The sequence below is a fragment of the Mustela nivalis genome (genome assembly GCF_964662115.1).
Source record: "Mustela nivalis genome assembly, chromosome: X".
In the NCBI taxonomy this organism is placed as follows: Eukaryota; Metazoa; Chordata; class Mammalia; order Carnivora; family Mustelidae; genus Mustela; species Mustela nivalis.
Window position 1 is genome coordinate 56,618,684 of NC_139040.1, and position 14,553 is coordinate 56,633,236.

The following is a 14,553-nucleotide window of genomic DNA, read 5'->3' on the forward strand; positions in this document are numbered from 1 at the left end:
TTCATCCAAACAGCAGAATACACACATTCTTTTTAAGGTCTTATGAAGTATTTACCAATATAGAACACATTGGGGATCATCAAATACATGTTAGCGCATTTAAAAGAATAAAATTCATACAATGTCTGCTGTCAGGCAATAGCAGAATCAAATTAAGAATCAATAACAGAAAGATATCTGGAAAATTAAAAGAAATTTTGGAGATTGAACAGCTTTAGTGAGTGCTGTGAAGTGTGTAAACCTGGTGATTCACAGACCTGTACCCCTGGGGATAAAAATATATGCTTATAAAAAATAAAAAATTAAAAAAAAACAGCATACTTCTAAATAATACATGGATAAAAGAAGAAATCTCCAGAGACATTTAGCAATTATCTTGAACTAAATGATTGTGAAAATACAACTTATAAATATTTGTGAGATACAGTGAAAGCAGTGCCTTGGGAAAAATTTAGAGCACTGGATGCATACATTAAAAAATAAATATCTAAAATAAATATCCAAGTTTCCACGTTAGGAAACTAGAAAAAGAAAAGTAAAAGTTAAATCCAAGGTAAGCAGAAAAAATGAATCAAAAAAATTAGAGCAGAAATAATGATTTAAAAATAATAAATCAAATAAAAAATAAAAATAAGTAATCAATAGAGAAAATCAGCAAAGCCAAAACCTGGTTCTTTAAATCAATAAAACTGACAAGCCTTGTATGCAAAAAATGAATCATGGAACACTACATCAAAAACTAATGTTGTACTTTATAATGACTAACATAACACAATTAACAAAAAAACAAGCTGATTTAAAGAAAAATACTGAAATTACTAATATAAAGAATGAAGGAGGTAATATCATTACAGATCCCACTACCATTAAAAGGATTCTAATGCAATACTATGAACAATTTTATGTCCATAAAGTTGGTAAATTATGTTAAATGGATGAAATCCTTGAGAGGCACAATCTGCCAAAATTCACACAAGAATAAATAGACAATCTAAATAGGCTTACCTTTATTAAAGAAATTAAATCAATAATTAATAAATTTCTAAAACAGAAAGCATCAGTTCCAAATAGGTTCACTGGTGAATACTGCCTAATATTTTAGAAAAAAATTACACAAGCTCTCTACAATCTCTTCCATAATGTAAAAGTAGAGGAAATACTCCTTATTCATTCTATGAGGACAGAATTACTTAATACCAAAAGCAAAGTATCAAAAGAAAAGAAAACTACAAACCAGTTACCGCTCATGAACATAGATGCAAAAATATTCAACAAAATACTAACCAATTTAATCTAACAATGTATAAAAAATAATTATACACCACAATCAAGGAAATTCATCTAGGTATGCAAGGCTGGTGGTACAATATTTGAAAATCAATGAATGCTAACCATCACATCAACAGTCTAAAGAAGAAAAATAATACAATTATATCAAAAGATGCAGAAAAATATTAGACAAAAATCCAATACTGATTCATAGTAAAACTTCCAGCAAACTATGAATAGAGAGGAACTTCCTCAACTTAATAAAGAACATCTACCAGAAAAATAAATAAATAAATAAATAACCCTATAGCTAACACATTTACTTAATAGTGAAAAACTCAAAGCTTTTCCCCTAAGATCAGGAACATGGCAAGGATATACCTTCATACCACTCCTTTTTTTTCTTTCTTTTTGTTTTGTAAAGACTTTATTTATTTATTTGACAGACAGAGATCACAAGTAGGCAGAGAGGCAGGCAGAGAGAGAGGAAGGGAAGCAGGCTCCCTGCTGAGCAGAGAGCTCAATGTGGGGCTTGATCCCAGGACCATAAGATCATGACCTGAGCCAAAGGGAGAAGCTTTAACCCACTGAGCCACCCAGATGCCCCCACACCACTCCTTTTCAACATCAAACTAGAAATCCTAGACAATGCAATGAGAGAAAAAAGGGAATTAAAATGTATACAGATAGGGAATAAAGAAATAAAACTCTTTGTTCACAGATGACATGATTATTTATATAGAAAACCCAAAAGATTTGAAAAAAGAAACCAGTCAAGAAAACTAAAAGTCAACCTACAGAATGGGAGAAGATATTTGCAAATGACCTATCTGAGAAAGTGTTAGTATCCAAAATATAAAAAGCACTTATAAAACTCAACATCCTAAAAGCAACTAAAAAAATAGGCAGAAGACATGAATAGAAATTTTTCCAAAGAAGACATCCGGGTAATCAACAGAGATATGAAAAGATGCTCAACATCACACATTTGTTGTTATCAGTGGTTTAGATTTGAACCATTCTGATAAGTGTGTAATGGTATCTCAGTGGTGTTTTAGTTTACAATTCCCTAATGTTTTTGAAAAGACTATTCTTTCTCCATTGTATTGCCTTTGCTCCTCTGACCAGTACATTATATTTATGTGGGTCTGTTTCTGGCCTATTCTATTTGATCAACTGATTTTTTTGTTGTTGTTCTTTTACCAGTATCACTCTATCATGATTACTGCAGTTTTATATTAAGTCTTGAAGTCAGGTAGTGTCAGCGAACTTTGTTTGCCTTTGATATTATATTGACTATTCTGGGTCTTTTATCATTCCATATAAACTTTGGAATCAATTTGTTGATATCTACAAAATAACTTGCTGAAAATTTGATTGAGAGTATATCAAACCTATATATTATATATATATACTTTATATTACATATATACTATATATATACTATATATATATTACATATATAGTATATACATACATATATTATACATATATTACATATATATGTAATATATATGTAATATATATATATATACTATATATATATTACATATATAGTATATACATACATATATCAATTTTGGAAGAACTAACATCTTGACAATATTAAACCTTCCTATCTCTAAACAGGGAACATTTCTTCATTTATGTAGTTCTCTGATTTTAGTTTTCCCCTTATAGATCTTTTAAAAATTTTGTTAGACTTATACCTAAGTATTCAATTTATTGAAATGCTTATATCAATGGTATTGTGTTTTTATTTTTATTTTTTAAGATTATATTTATTTAATTGAGGGACGCCTGGGTGGCTCAGTGGGTGAAAGCCTCTGCCTTTGGCTCAGGTCATGATCCCAGGGCCCTGGGATTGAGCCTGCATCGGGCTCTCTGAGCAGAGAGCCTGCTTCCCGCCCCCCCCACCTCCCTCTCTGCCTATTTGTGATCTCTCCCTCTCTCTGTCTCTCTCTCAAATAAATAGATAAATAGATAAATAAATCTTTCTTAAAAAGATTGCATCTATTTATTTGAGAGAGAGAGAGAGAGAGAAAGAGCATGCACAAGTTGGGGGAAAGGGCAGAGGGGGAGGAAAGGCAGACTCCCTGCAGGTCAGGGAGCCTGACACAAGACTTAATCCCAGGACCCTAAGGTCATAACCTGAGCCAAAGGTAGATGCTTAACCAACTGAGCCACCCAGGAACCCCAGTATTTTGTTTTTAATTTCAAATTCCATTTGTCCATTGTTGGTATATAGGAAAGCAATCTATTTTTATGTATTAACCTTATATCCTTCAACCTTGATATAATGGTTTGCTAGTTCCAGGAGTTTTCTTTGACAGATTTTGTTATATCTATAACTATTTCATTTTTTGGAGTCCTTAATATAAATGATACTATGTTTCAAATTTCACATTTCACTTCTTCATTTCTACTATATAGGAACATGGTTGACCTTTGTATATTATCTTTGAATCCTGAAAACTTGTTAAAATCTATAGGTTGACTTTAGGTTTGGTGACTTGTTTCCTTAGTTAAGAAGAAGCTTTTTATTTTGATGAGGTCCCAATAGTTTACTTTTGGTTTCTAGTAAGAAGTTGTTACAGCCAATGTCAAAGAATTTACTGCAGTGTTTTCCTCTAGGATTTTAATGGTTTCCTGTCTCACATTGGTCTTTAATCCATTAAATTTATTTTTGTGTATGGTGTAAAAAAGTGGAAAACAGTATGGTGATTCCTCAAAAAATAAAAAATAGAATTACCCTACCATCCAGTAATTGCACTACTAGGTATTTACTTAAAGAATATAAAATTCCTAATTGACAGGGATACATGCACCCTGATGTTTAAAGCAGGATTATCTACAATAGCCAAATTACAGAAACAGCCAAAATGTCCATCAACTGATGAATGGACAAAAATGATGTGTTCTATATGTACAGTGGAATATTACTCATCCATAAAAAAGAATGAACTCTTGCCATTTATAGCAACATGGATAAAACTAAAGAGTAGTATCATGTTAAATGAAATAAGTTAGTTGGAGAAAAACAGATACCATATAACTTCACTCATATGTGGAATTTAAGAAACAAAACAAACGAGTAAAGGAAAAAAGAAAGAGAAAAGCAAACCAAGGAACATACTCTTAAATACAGAGAATAAAGTAATGGTTACAAGAGAAGAGGTACATGGGGGGATGGGTTAAATAGGTGAGTGGATTAAGGAGTTCACTTGTTGTGATGTACTGGGTGTTGTTTGTAAGTGCTGAATCTCTGAATTGTGCACCTGAAACTAATATTACACTGTATGTTAGCTAACCAGAATTTAACTTAAAAACAACAACAACAACAACAACAACAACAAATGTTGCCAGGATGTGAAGCAACAAACGCTCTGATCATTGCTGGGTAGAATGCTAAATGATACAGACACTTTGAGAGACAGTTTGGCAGTTTCTTACAAAATTAAACATATTTTACCATAAGATCCAGCAATCACATTCTTTGGTACTTACTCAAAGGTTTTTTTGTTTGTTTGTTTTTAAAGATTTTATTTATTTATTTGACAGATAGAGATCACAAGTAGGCAGGGAGGCAGGCAGAGAAAGAGAAAGGAGGAAGCTGCCTTTCCACTGAGCAGAGAGCCCAATATGGGGCTTGATCCCAGGACCCTGGGATCATGACCTGAGCCGAAGGCAGAGGCTTTAACCCACTGAGCCACCTAGGCACCCCAACTCAAAGGTGTTTAAAACACATCCACACAAAAACCTGCACATAAAAGTTTATAGCAGCTCTATTCCCAATTGCTAAATCTTGGAAGCAACCAAGATGTCTTTCAGCAGATGGATGGATAAACTGTGGAACATCCAGACAATGAATTGTTACTCAGCAGTAAAAAGAAATGAGCTATAAAACCATGAGATGATAAGGAACAACCTTAAAAGCATATAACTAAGTGAAAGAAACCAATTTTAAAAGGCTACATACTATATATACACAATGGAATACTATGCAGCCATCAAAAGAAATGAAATCTTGCCATTTGCGATGACGTGGATGGAACTAGAGGCTATCATGCTTAGCAAAATAAGTCAATCGGAGGAAGACAACTATCATATGATCTCCCTGATATGAGGAGGTGGAGATGCAACATGGGGGGGTTAAGGGGGTAGCAGAAGAATAAATGAAACAAGATGGGATTGGGAGGGAGACAAACTCTTAATCTCACAAAACAAACTGAGGGTTGCTGGGGGGAGGGGGGTTAGGAGAGGGGGGTGGGGTTATGAACATTGGGGAGGGAATGTGCTATGGTGAGTGCTGTGAAGTGTGTAAACCTGGCAATTCACAGACCTGTACCCCTGGGGACAAAAATACATGTGTTTATTTAAAAAAATAAATATATATATAAATTTAAAAGGCTACATATTGTGTAATTCCATCCATATGACATTTGGAAAAGGCATATTTATGTAGACAGTAAAAAGATAGGTGATTGCCAGTGGTTAGGTTGTGTAGGGGCCAATGGCAGATCACCTCAAAATGTGCCCCTCTGAAATATTGATTATTTTAAATAAAAGTTACTCAAGAAATAGCCAGTGCAAGGACACTCAAACCCTCCTCTCTCCCCCCCCAAAAAGCAGGAATTAAATCTTTCATATGAAAAGTACCCTCTCTATACAAAGAAGCAGAGAGAGAGTCTTATCCTCCGAGATAGGAAATTTAAAGCTGAGAAAACTAAAGAAACAAACCTTTTTACTCTAGTACCTCAACCCAAATACTTAGAATTCTTTGCTAATTTAATCTCCCAAACTTGTTTTCTTTATCTTGTCTGTTCCTCACAAGTTTATTGTTTCTTTGTCTAAAGAGTCTAAAAATTGCCTGCCTTGGTCATTTCTTTAGGTCTCAATTTCAATATCGGGTCTCCTTGCACATGTAACAAAATTTTCTGGGTTTTTTTTTTTTTTTGTTTGGTTTGGTTTGGTTTGGTTTGGTTTTTTACTCCTGTTAACCTGTCTCCATAAATACAATACTTGGTCCAGATGGAAGACCTTGAAGGGTAGAGGAAAAAGTTTTCTTTTCCTTCAGGTGAAAGGAGGGATGAATAAACAGAGCACATAGAATTTGGGGGACAGTAAACCTATTTCACATGATACTACAATGGTAGGTACATGTAATACATTTGAAAAAACTCATAGTATGTACAATACCAAGAGTAAACCCTAATGTATTTTTTTTAAGATTTTATTCATTTTTTTGGCAGAGAGAGGTCACAAGTAGGCAGAGAGGCAGTCAGAAAGAGAGAGGGGGGAAGCAGGCTCCTTGCTGAGCAGAGAGCCTGATGCGGGGTTCAATCCCAGAACCCTGGGATCATGACCTGAACCAAAGACAGAGGCTTTAACCCACTGAGCCACCCAGGCGCCCCCCTAATGTAAATTATTGGCTTTGGGTGTTAATGATGTGTCATTGTAGGTTGATCAACCCTAACAAATGCATCACTGTGGCTTGGAATGCTGATGGTGGGGGAAACTGTGCATATGTGGAAACAGGGAATATATGAAAACTCTATATTTTTTGCTCTATTTTTTTATGAACCTAAAACTGCCCTAAAATATAAAATATATTTTTAAAAAACAATACAGACCTTTAGTTTCTATTATGAATGAGGGGAAAGACTGGGATCTACAAATAAGTATAATTATTTTAAATAGAGATTGACTATTCAATTTATATACTGGACATTCTCAGTCCTCTTATCCACAGACCATTACCAGAAATAAAGATAAAGATCACCTTGGTTTTTTCAAAAAGCTCAGCTCAGGTTTGTTGGGGGCATGGTGGGGATCAAAGAAAGCACAGAAGCTTTATAATGCCATGCATTTTGGTGAGGAACTGCATTCTATGATGAAGCTAAGAAGACCTGCTTTGGGAAAAAACTAAAAAAGATACTGAGGCATTACTGTAAATGTAGTCACTTTTCAATCAACTACACAGGACAAAAGCAAAAAGCCTACAAGCAGACAAAAAGAAATTGATGGAAACAATAAGAACTCTTTATAAAACCTACTTCAAATTATGATAGATACTAATACAGTTAAAATATTACAGATATATACCTATATACGTGGTGCTTAACCACCTGGTAACTCTGACAACCAATAAGGGAAATGAATATTCTTCATGGCAAGAATGTATTCCTAGTCTTTATACCTCCATGTTTTTGTTTTGTTTTGTTTTTGTTTCTGTTTTGCTTTATGCATACTATACAACAATAACTTCTTACTTAGGAAAAACTGCTTCAGTGTTTTAAATCTGAGCAATATGCTTAGAAGTGTGGGAAAATATTGAAGACAAAAAGGGAGAAAGATCTGCTCATCACACATTAATGATTCATTACCTAGTGAAGAAGTTCCTTTGTCTGGAATACTGGTGTACATACCATTTGATTGTCATGTTATACAAAATAGAGCATGTATGTATATTTTGAAGGATAGAGTCTATAGTTTTTATCAAATTTCAAAGGGATTAGGATTTGTGACACTTTAATGTTTAAGAAGTCATTTTCTATGCAATGCTGTAGGTTTCTGTCATATAAAACAGTCTGTTAAGCAATTTACTCAGTAATAGCATCTGGAACTCTGAAAGCTAAAGCAGCTCCCCAGGTGCACAACTTATGATTTAAATGTAAATAACTTACTATTGTAAATCTGGCACAGGCAGTCTATAAACAGCAATTTTAGTCATCCCCACCTAGTATTCATTATCAGGGCCAAATCTCCATCCCCAGGACATGAATACGATAGAGACCAGGAAGGGTGGCATTTTTTTTTTCCCTCTCGGAAGTGTCTATATCTATCCTGCTACTCAATACTAGCCTTGGACATGAGATAAAGACAGCACAGCCAGTCATCTGTGAAATGTAATTTAAGAAACATTTGAAAGAGTCTTACCCAAAAATAAAAACTTTCTCTCTTGTTATTGCATCTTACACCATGACTGGTGATTTGTACCCAATCTCTTCCAAAATCTATACAGGTATTTTTATTATTTCTGGGAACAGGCTATAACAATTACTTGGTCTCTTTCCTGATGTTTTGCTGTCCTCATTAGTACAGTGGTGAGTATTCCTGCCTGTCTTTCCTGATGTTTTGATACCTACCACTCTTATTTTTTAATATGAAGACTTTCTGCTCATTCACAAGTCTTTTCCAGAATGATAAACTCAATATTGTCATAGTCACTAAAGCAGAATGATTTCCCTTATCAAATATACCTTGCATACCTTAAGATTTTGACAAAATCAGTGTACATCAGCAGTGAAGGAAGAGGACCTTAGGTTCCCATTATTATAATCTTTCCTAATTTACTAATTTTGCAATCTTAACTTAATCTTTTCTCACAAAAAATATTTTCTTAATGAAAATTATCTACTAATTGATGCTTTCTAATTTAAAATATACCCGGTTTTATGCTATTAAAATCCATATATACATAGAGCTAACAATCCTCTAAACCTGTAAGATCCAAGAAATCCGATAAACAGTAATACGTTGGTGCTTCTGACAGTGTAGACACTAGCATTTTAGTAACAATAGTTGAACTGATAGTGGGAAAAAAATAAGAACAATGATAAAATACATTTCACATTTATTTTGTCCTTTACCCTCCCCAAATATTTGTTATTATTAATTTTTTAAAGATTTTATTTATGTATTAGAGAAAGAGAGAGGGAGAAAGAAAGAGAAAAAGAGCACAAGCGGGGGAACAGCAAGTGGAAGGAGAGAGATGGGCTCCCTGCTGAGAAGAGAGCCTGACAAACTGGGGCTCAAGCCCAGGACCCTGGGATTGTGACCTGAGCTGAAAGCAGACCCTTAACCAACTAAGCCACCCAGGTGTCCCGATTTTTACTTTTCACTGCAACAAACTTCTCAGACGTACATAACTGTATTGCTAAATTGAGAAGAAAAGAAAAAAAAAGATGAAAGAAAGAAGGGAAGAAATAGAAAGAAGGAAAGAAAGATACTAAGAAAGAAAACCAATTAAAAAAAATAAAGAAAAATTGTCTATGGTCACAATGGAGTTTAGTGATAAATTCAAGCCTAGAAGTCAGGGCTCCAAATTCAGCTTATGTTCTTTTAATTGATTCAAGATGTTCCAACTGCCAAATTTAAATCACACTTTCTATTTTGTACTAAAATTCAGGAAAAATCCTTTACTTAAAAACAAATCATATATTTTAGATACTAACATTTTATTGAATATGTCATTTACAAATATATTCTCGCATTCAGAAGGTTGTCTTTTCATTTTGTTGATGGTTTCCTTCACTGTATGCAGACTTTTATTCTGATGTAGTCCCAATAGTTTATATTTGCTTTTATTTCTCTTGTCTCAGGAGATACATCTATAAAAATGTTGCTAACAGACACATTAAAAGATGCTCAACATCACTCATCATGAGGGAAATACAAATCAAAACTACAAGATATAAGCTCACACCAACCAGTCAGAATGGCTAAAATCAACAACACAAGAAATAGCAAGTGTCGGCAAGGATGTAGAGAAAAAGGAGCCTTCTTGCACTGTTGGTGGGAATGCCAACTGGTAGAGCCACCAGTGGGATAGAGTATGGAGGTTCCTCAAAACGTTAAAAATAGAACTACCCTAAAATCCAATAATTGTACTACTGGGTATTTACTCAAAAAATACAAAAACTCTAATTCAAAGGGATACATGCACCCTGATGTTTATAGTAGCATTATCAACAGTAGCCAAATTATGAAAACAGCTCAAATGTCCATAGACTCATGAAAGAATGAAGAAATAAGATAGACAGATAGGTAGGTAGACGGATGGATGGATGGATGGCTGATATTATATTATTCAGCCAAAAAAAAAGAATAAAATCTTGCCATTTGCAACAACATGGATGGAGCTAGAGAACATAATGCTAAGTGAAATAAGTCAGAAAAAGCCAAATACCATATGATTTCACTTATATGTGGATTTTAAGAAACAAAACAAATGAGTAAAGGAAAAAAACAAAAGAGAGAGAAACAAACCGAGGAACAGATCCTTCACTACAGAGAACAAACTGCTAGTTACCAGAGGGGAGGTAGATAGGGGTATGGGTTAAATAGGTGATGGGGATTAAGGAAGGCACTTCTCATGATGAGCAATGGGTGATGTCTGGAATGGTTGAATTACTATATTGTACATCTGAAACTAATGTAACACTTTATGTTAGCTATATTAGAATTTAAATATATGTACACATACTAATATCTTATATGTGATTATATCTCAATAAGATTATATATATATAGATAAGGATGTGAGAGATATATATATATATATATGTGAGATATATCTTATATCCTTATCCATTCTATATATATCTCAATCACATGGAATATAACTCAGGCATCCAAAACAAAATCCTGCCATTTGCAACAATGTGGATGGAGCTAGAGTGTATTATGCTAAGTGATTTTGCAATTCAATCCACACCAAAAGGAGTTTTTGTGGAACTCTGAGAACAACCTGAGAGTTTTTGGTAAGGACAACACCAGAACTGGACTAGAAATGCAATGTGGGACCACAATCCATCAACATGGCTCATACAAACAAACACAAATAAAAATTAAAGACCATAGCATGCTATGGTGAGTGCTGTGAAGTGTGTAAACCTGGCGATTCACAGACCTGTACTCCTGGGGCTAATAATCCATTATATGTTAATAAAAAATAATAAATTTAAGAAAAATTAAAGACTAAATAATGATTTTTTAAAAAACAGTGGTAATCTCAATAGCAGTTTATTCCTCTAAACTATATTTTGAGTCTCAAACTGCACCCAAACTTCAATAGGGTAATATGACTAATACTCTTAAAGTAACGTGTTTACACATGATAATATCTTGGATATGCTATAATAAATAAAATTCAGCTCCCTGAAAAACCCTCTGGCATTCTAAGATTTTTGTGTTTTGTTTTGGTTTCGCATTTTCAGTTTTAATAGTGCTAGCCTAGGTTTCCCCTCTAAATTAACTATGTAAAAAGGTCTCCAGTAAGTCAAATTGTTATAATCATCTTTTTTTTTTTCTGTTCATATAAGAAACCATTTACCTCTTTAATAGTGTTGTAACTTATCACTAATCAAAGAAGAAATCCAAGCTAGGATACCAATAAGACATTAAAGTCTGGTGCCTAGAATTCATAGCCTGTTTAATTGAAATTACTTTCTTTTACAATTACTGAAATAAGAATATGCCAATATCACCAAACAAAAGTTAACTAAGAATGGCAACATGAAAGTTTCTGGCATTAGGCCAATTTTATAGGAAAAATTGAGAAGTGAAATATTAAAAGCCATTATTTTGTCAATAATAACAAAAATATTTGCTAAACACCCAGTCTTTGCAAAGTATGGTGCTGAATGTTGTCAGAGATACAAAGATAAGTAGAATATTGCATTTTGCCTTCAATCTATTTGCAATTTGATAGGAAGAAGATAACTACCCCCTCTACACACAAACACAGTGATAGGCATGAAGTGTTTTGAAATACAAAGGAAATATTATGGAAACACAGGGGGAAGAAGACATTTCTTCTTACATTAGTATTATTCCCAGTAGTTTGCAAATGCAAGTTCTGAAATTTAAAAGGAATCACTAAGAAAAAAAGTAGCAATGCAGCTGAGAAAACTTGGAATTTTTTTTCAAAAGCAGGAACCAATATTTTATTCCTTAATAGTGAGTAGGGTGATGTTAAGATGTTTAAGTTTCCTGCTATTAAAAATTATAAAAGGTATGATTAAAGTGTGAACCAAGAAAACTTGAAGCTTATTGACTTGAAATTCTTCTCCATTAAAATAATTTTATTGACACAATTGAAATTATTTTTATAATAAACTCACATATATTGTGATAAATAACTATGTATTCAATTTATTGGGAGAAAAATCTTACTGAACTGAATTTTATGGATGAGGAATTAAAATTTCAAAAAGATACTATAAATATGTAATGATAATATATTATTTTCATCTATGTAGTACCTAATCTACTATACTTAACACAAAGGAATATAAACCAGCTTTACATAAAGAAAACATTGCAAATAGACCAAAGCTTCATAGTAATCATCTTTTTTTTTTTAAAAGATTTATTTATTTATTTATTTGACAGAGAGAGATCACAAGTAGGCAGAGAGGCAGACAGAGAGAGAGGAGGAAGCAGGCTCCCTGCAGAGCAGAGAGCCCGATGCGGGACTCGATCCCAGGACCCCGAGATCATGACCTGAGCCGAAGGCAGCGGCTTAACCCACTGAGCCACCCAGGCGCCCCATAGTAATCATCTTTAAAAGAGTTTCTATAATTAAGAAATGGTAAGCACTGTCAATCTTCCTTAAAGTGCTCATTGGTATGATCCTAATAAAGACAGCTGATCGTAAAGAAGACTTTGGGGGGCGCCTGGGTGGCTCAGTGGGTTAAGCCGCTGCCTTCAGCTCGGGTCATGATCTCAGGGTCCTGGGATCGAGTTCCGCATTGGGCTCTCTGCTCAGCAGGGAGCCTGCTTCCCTCTCTCTCTCTGCCTGCCTCTCTGTCTACTTGGGATTTCTGTCAAATAAATAAATAAAATCTTTAAAGAAAAGAAGAAGACTTTGGATTTTTCCTCCCTTTTAAATCATTTAACATACTATTTCTTAGTATGTATTTATGTAAACACTAAGTGATGGAGGCAGGAAAAGAATGTGCTCTCAAAGGTAAACTATATATTAAATGTAATAAATTATAATTAACAATAAAATTATTTAACTTAATTGCATTTAACTCCTCCTTTCATTGCATATATTCCTTTACACAATCAATTCTCTTCAGTCAACAATGGCTCTTTCCAATAGAAGAATGTAAATCATATCTGTTTTAACTGTTTAGCTAATGCTATTATTTTAGAATATGTGGTTGTTTCCAATATTCACATATTACTTCTATTAATAAGAAAATCATACACTAATATGTTAATCAAGAATACTATATTAATTCTAATATTCATACAAAAATACATTAATCAAGACAAGGAAATTATGCTTGGAATGTGTTTATTAAAACACGATGTTAGGACCTTAGAGTTACAGAATTCAGGTTCAAATAATTAATATTGAAACATGTTCCATAAAAGAGTGCAAAATAATATATGGTTTTTATGCCCTAATATTCTGTGAAATCTGGTCAGCTGAGCCTGTAAAAGATGAAATGTGATGTGCAGAGCTACGAAGTTTCAAAACATCTTACCTTCTATCCACACACGAACTTCGGTAGGAGAGGATGTCACAGTAGGTCCTTGTTGAGGAAGATGAAAAGATTGTACCATGTCTTGGAATGGATACATAGAGAAAATCTTCTGGCATTTAATGTTTAAGGTTTAGATAATCTGAGTAGCTAAGAATAAAATAACAGAACTCAATGAGGTTTAGGCATTATCTATTCATACAGACTGCATTATATTAGCATATGCTATCAGGTGTGGGAGTTTGGGATAAAATAATTAAATAATATGTATTGTACATCTCTTTAGTAAATACAAAAACTCAACTATAAACCTGAATGAAATACTGATACATTACAATGTGGATGAACACTGAAAACATTATACTAGGCAAACGAAGCCCGACACATAAGGTTGCATATTGTTAGATTCTATTTAGTTGAAAAATTCAGTATAGGTAAATCCTATGGTTGATTTTATTAGATAAATTTTACATGAGATAAAATTTAAAGGGAAAAATAAATAAATAAATAAGCCTGACACAACTTTTGTCCAGAAAGAATTGTGAATCTATTAAGAAGGATCAAAAGCACATGAACAGCTTGAGACAACTACAATACAGAAAAAGTGCTAAGGAGTTTGTTCAACTGCAAGGAAAAGAGACAGCTTCATGCAGCAGGTAGCATCTGAGTCAAAGCAAAGACTATATAGGAAAGTACATTGAGAGAAAAATAACATCTTCCTTACCTATATCAGGAGTGTCTTGTGAGACCCAAGAAAAGAAAAAAAAATAAATAAATAGGAAGGAGAATGCTTTTTAAAAAGTGAAACTGGGGTGCCTGGGTGGTACAATCAATTAAACGTCAGACTCCTGGTTTTGGCTCAGGTTCTGATCTCAGTGTCCTGGAATCTAGATCAGCTTAGGGCTCCATGCTTAGTAGGGAGCCTACTTGAGATTCTTTCTCTCCCTCTAACCCTCCCCAGGCCCACACTCACTCTCCCTCTCTATCTGAAATAAATAAATAA

General features: G+C 33.7%; 1 protein-coding gene across 1 annotated transcript in view; it reads right to left on the reverse strand.

The window, feature by feature from the left end:
• LOC309855893 (connector enhancer of kinase suppressor of ras 3-like) overlaps positions 1 to 13,688 on the reverse strand; it is a gene marked incomplete at its 3' end in the record, with an annotated part of 208,545 nt that extends 194,857 nt beyond the window's left edge. Inside the window, exon 1 of the mRNA XM_082716514.1 lies at positions 13,554 to 13,688. Coding sequence (XP_082572640.1) covers positions 13,554 to 13,650 — 97 coding nt within the window. The 5' untranslated portion in view covers positions 13,651 to 13,688. The remainder of the gene's footprint in view (positions 1 to 13,553) is intronic.
• Positions 13,689 to 14,553: the final 865 nt, after the last annotated feature.